This window comes from Octopus bimaculoides, chromosome 12, assembly GCF_001194135.2.
Source record: "Octopus bimaculoides isolate UCB-OBI-ISO-001 chromosome 12, ASM119413v2, whole genome shotgun sequence".
NCBI lineage: Eukaryota > Metazoa > Mollusca > Cephalopoda > Octopoda > Octopodidae > Octopus > Octopus bimaculoides.
The window spans coordinates 16,744,483-16,747,926 of NC_068992.1; the positions used below are offsets into that span (position 1 = coordinate 16,744,483).

The following is a 3,444-nucleotide window of genomic DNA, read 5'->3' on the forward strand; positions in this document are numbered from 1 at the left end:
CATATATGCATATATATATATATGTATGTATGTATGTATGTATATATATACACATATATGTTGGTGCGTAATATGAAAAATGGCAGACCTCTATAAGGGAAGGTTACAAGAAACCTTCTAATTATCTAATTATCATACTTATTTATTAATTCATGTGTGTTTATCTTATATATATATTTTTCGTTTAACGCGTATTTAGACTAAGTATCTTTATCCGTTACTTTCCGATGCGTTCCGAGATAAAACGCCACCAATATCCTATTAGATTTGGTAGATGCTTAATTTCATGCTCTGTGTGTTTGCCAATACGCTGTGGAAATCCGCCAAAATATAACTTTCGATATGGTCTTTTGTTCAGCACTGTAGCAGTGATGAGTACTGCTTACCCTATAAAAATAGATGAACTGGATGGAATTTTCCCACAAATCACTTTTGTTTTACGTTAAATCAATGAGATATCATGATATCTTGCGAGAAACCTGGTGTAAAAATCATAAAGGCGATTCCGAAGTTCCTTCTTCGCAGTTAAGGAACTTCGAAGTTCATACGTGTGTAATTCAGGGAAATATCCACTGCATATCTATATAGATATTCGGATTCGAGTGAGCTACTTTGGTTAATAATAATAAGTTTACATATTATAAACCCTGGTGTCAAAAGATAGAATTCATTGTATATCTGATATTACAAGCGTTTGAAGATCGTATACCACCTTTCACTCTTCATTAACATACAATAACCAGCAAGCAATAGAGAAATCGCCCGCCAAATCTTCTGTCTCCATAAACAATGCAAATGTTGCAATTGATAACCATTATCGTTACATGTTTTTATATTTTCGCTGTCGGGTCAAGAAATTTAAGAAAAATGCGAACTAGAGACAAACAAAGGAATCTAAGTAGAATGATGAATTCTTTTTGCCGTTTCACTTCATTTCCATCAACACGTTATCCGATATACAGTGGAGTGTGATCGAACTGGCAATACTTAGCATCATATTTGTCATTTTATTCATAAATCTAAACCTTCAATAATGCTATATGTTTTCTGCTGTCAACTTTTCTTATTGTTATATTATATATCGGAAACAGAAAACAGTAGCAGTTTGAAAAATGCTCCAATGCTAACAGATAAACAAGAAAAATCTATCAAGTACTTGAGCGACGTGCTTACATGCGAAAAATACTAAATTTATTTCAGATTAATCATCTTGCGCTAAATTGGACGTTGCAAGTTTTTCGATGTAGAATTCCTGAAATAATCAAAAACAAATGAAGCGACTGTCTCACTTGAGGGAATGGAAAATATCCTCTATACCGTATAGTATTGATTTAATCGTGTGTATGAGAGCTTTCCTTACGATTCTTTTTATTGCAGCCACCCGTTCATTTACTTCCCATGTCTTTTCAAATATTGTGACAGAATCTTTTTCTAATGTATTTCCTTGAGATAGTCTCCAAATAAAGATGATTAAAAACCAACATACCTTTTCTTCGTTGTCTATTTCGTAGAAAGGATCTTTGTTGTATAATAACTCCCACATAAATACACCAAATGAATAAACATCAGATGCCGTGGAAAAGCAGCGATCTTCTTCTCTGGCTCTGGGATTGCGAAGAACTTCCGGCGCAGTCCACCGTACAGAAGGAGCGCATGCGCTGAGATGCTTTTGACCTTTAAGAAAACACGAACAACAGAAATGAAATATCGTTACAAGTATTCGGCAAATAGAAATTTACACAAACATACAATCGTAGACATACGCACACACATAAACATACATATACACATTTATATGCATATGCGTATATATATATTTTGTGCGAGCGTGAATATATATTTATATATAGAGATTTGTACACACACTCACAGACACACATATATATATAAGAATATGGGTATTAATGTGTGTGAGTGTGTGGTGGGGCGAACTGGCACAGTAATGAGAGTGTACAATACAACGCCTAGTGGTATTTGTTTCTACTTGCTAGAGTCAAATCCTGCTGAATTCAATATTTCCATCCTCTCGGGGACAATAGTGTAATGCCACCCGAAAATATGGTGAACAGAAAATATGGTGAGAAACATTGCTTTATCAGTTTGGCTCTGTATTCTCAGGCAGAAACATCTGTAACGTCAGAGGTTCAGAGGTGTATCGCTCCTTTGTGGTCTTTACTTTGGATCAATATTTATTTCGTGCAATTGCTGGGGCAATTGCCACTTTTCCACACACACAGTTTTGCCAAAACCTGCACTGTCACCAATGAGTATTCCACTTTTTCTCCCCCACCTCTCTCTCTCTGTAGACGTGTGTGTGTATTCGTTTGATCTATGCATCAAACGAAATATTACTGCAAAATAGTAATGTGTTTACCATACTTAATGCAGGTACATTAGGGAATGCACGTTAACTGTTATATTCGTCCTGAGATACTATCTCCTATAGACGTAGAGTGTCAAACAGCACAAAGGTATATCAGTAACATCAGCGAAAGCATGGCATGCCTAATTGCGCGTCTCTGCCTATTTGATGCTGGTCAGTAAATAGTAACCACTAACATCTGCATGTTACGACAAAAACTTCCATCGTCACTGATTTAGAAAAACATTGACATTACTTACAAGCACAATCCTCTTTGTTGCACTCTTCCCGCAAAGGCTGTAGGAGTTTTGTTATTCCAAAATCTGCAACCTACAATTAGTAATATCATAATCTTCGTAATAATAATAATGATAATAATAATAATAATAATAATAATAATAATAATAATAATAATAATAATAATAATAATAATAATAATAATAATAATAATAATAATAATAATAATTATAGTTATAATATTAATAATAATAATAGTTATAATAATAATAATAATGATAATAATAGTAATAATAATAATAATAATAATAATAATAATAATTGCTACTAGAACCATGCTGGATGCTTATTTATTTACTACCAAGAGAGTCCCAATGAAAACTCTGTAAGGTATGATCATAATATAATACAAAAAATAAATCTAAAAAATAAATGACAAGCCTCGGCAACTTTTAATTTACTTCATTGCTGTGTCTTAAATGTAGAATTTAACTATTGAAAAGGTTGCAAGAGGCAACGAAAATTTCAGAAAGATAAATAAGTAAATGAGTGGAAATTTAACAGTGAGTGTGTTAAGTTATAAGGCACTAAAAGTGAATGACTCTACCCAGACACAACAGAATATGATTCAGCAGACGAACTCACTTAAAGAATCTTGCAAACCAAATCCCAAAACGAAATGAACGTAATTGTCCCATCCTCAAACTTAATTAATTTCTCGAAAATAACTTTTTATCCAACGAGGTAAATTCTCATTCCTCCTTCTGTAATTTATTCCTCGCTCTTTCTTCCGCCCTATCCGTCCTCCTCCTCCCCTCATCTCACTCCCTCTCTGCAAATCACAA

At 33.6% G+C, this 3,444-nt stretch overlaps 1 protein-coding gene across 1 annotated transcript in view; it reads right to left on the minus strand.

The window, feature by feature from the left end:
* The window catches only part of LOC106875323 (probable serine/threonine-protein kinase drkC), a 136,013-nt gene that overhangs the window by 18,540 nt on the left and 114,029 nt on the right, over positions 1-3,444 (minus strand). The window contains exons 11-12 of the mRNA XM_014923410.2: positions 2,623-2,692; positions 1,487-1,674 (exon numbers count right to left, since the gene is read on the minus strand). Coding sequence (XP_014778896.1) covers positions 1,487-1,674; positions 2,623-2,692 — 258 coding nt within the window. The remainder of the gene's footprint in view (positions 1-1,486; positions 1,675-2,622; positions 2,693-3,444) is intronic.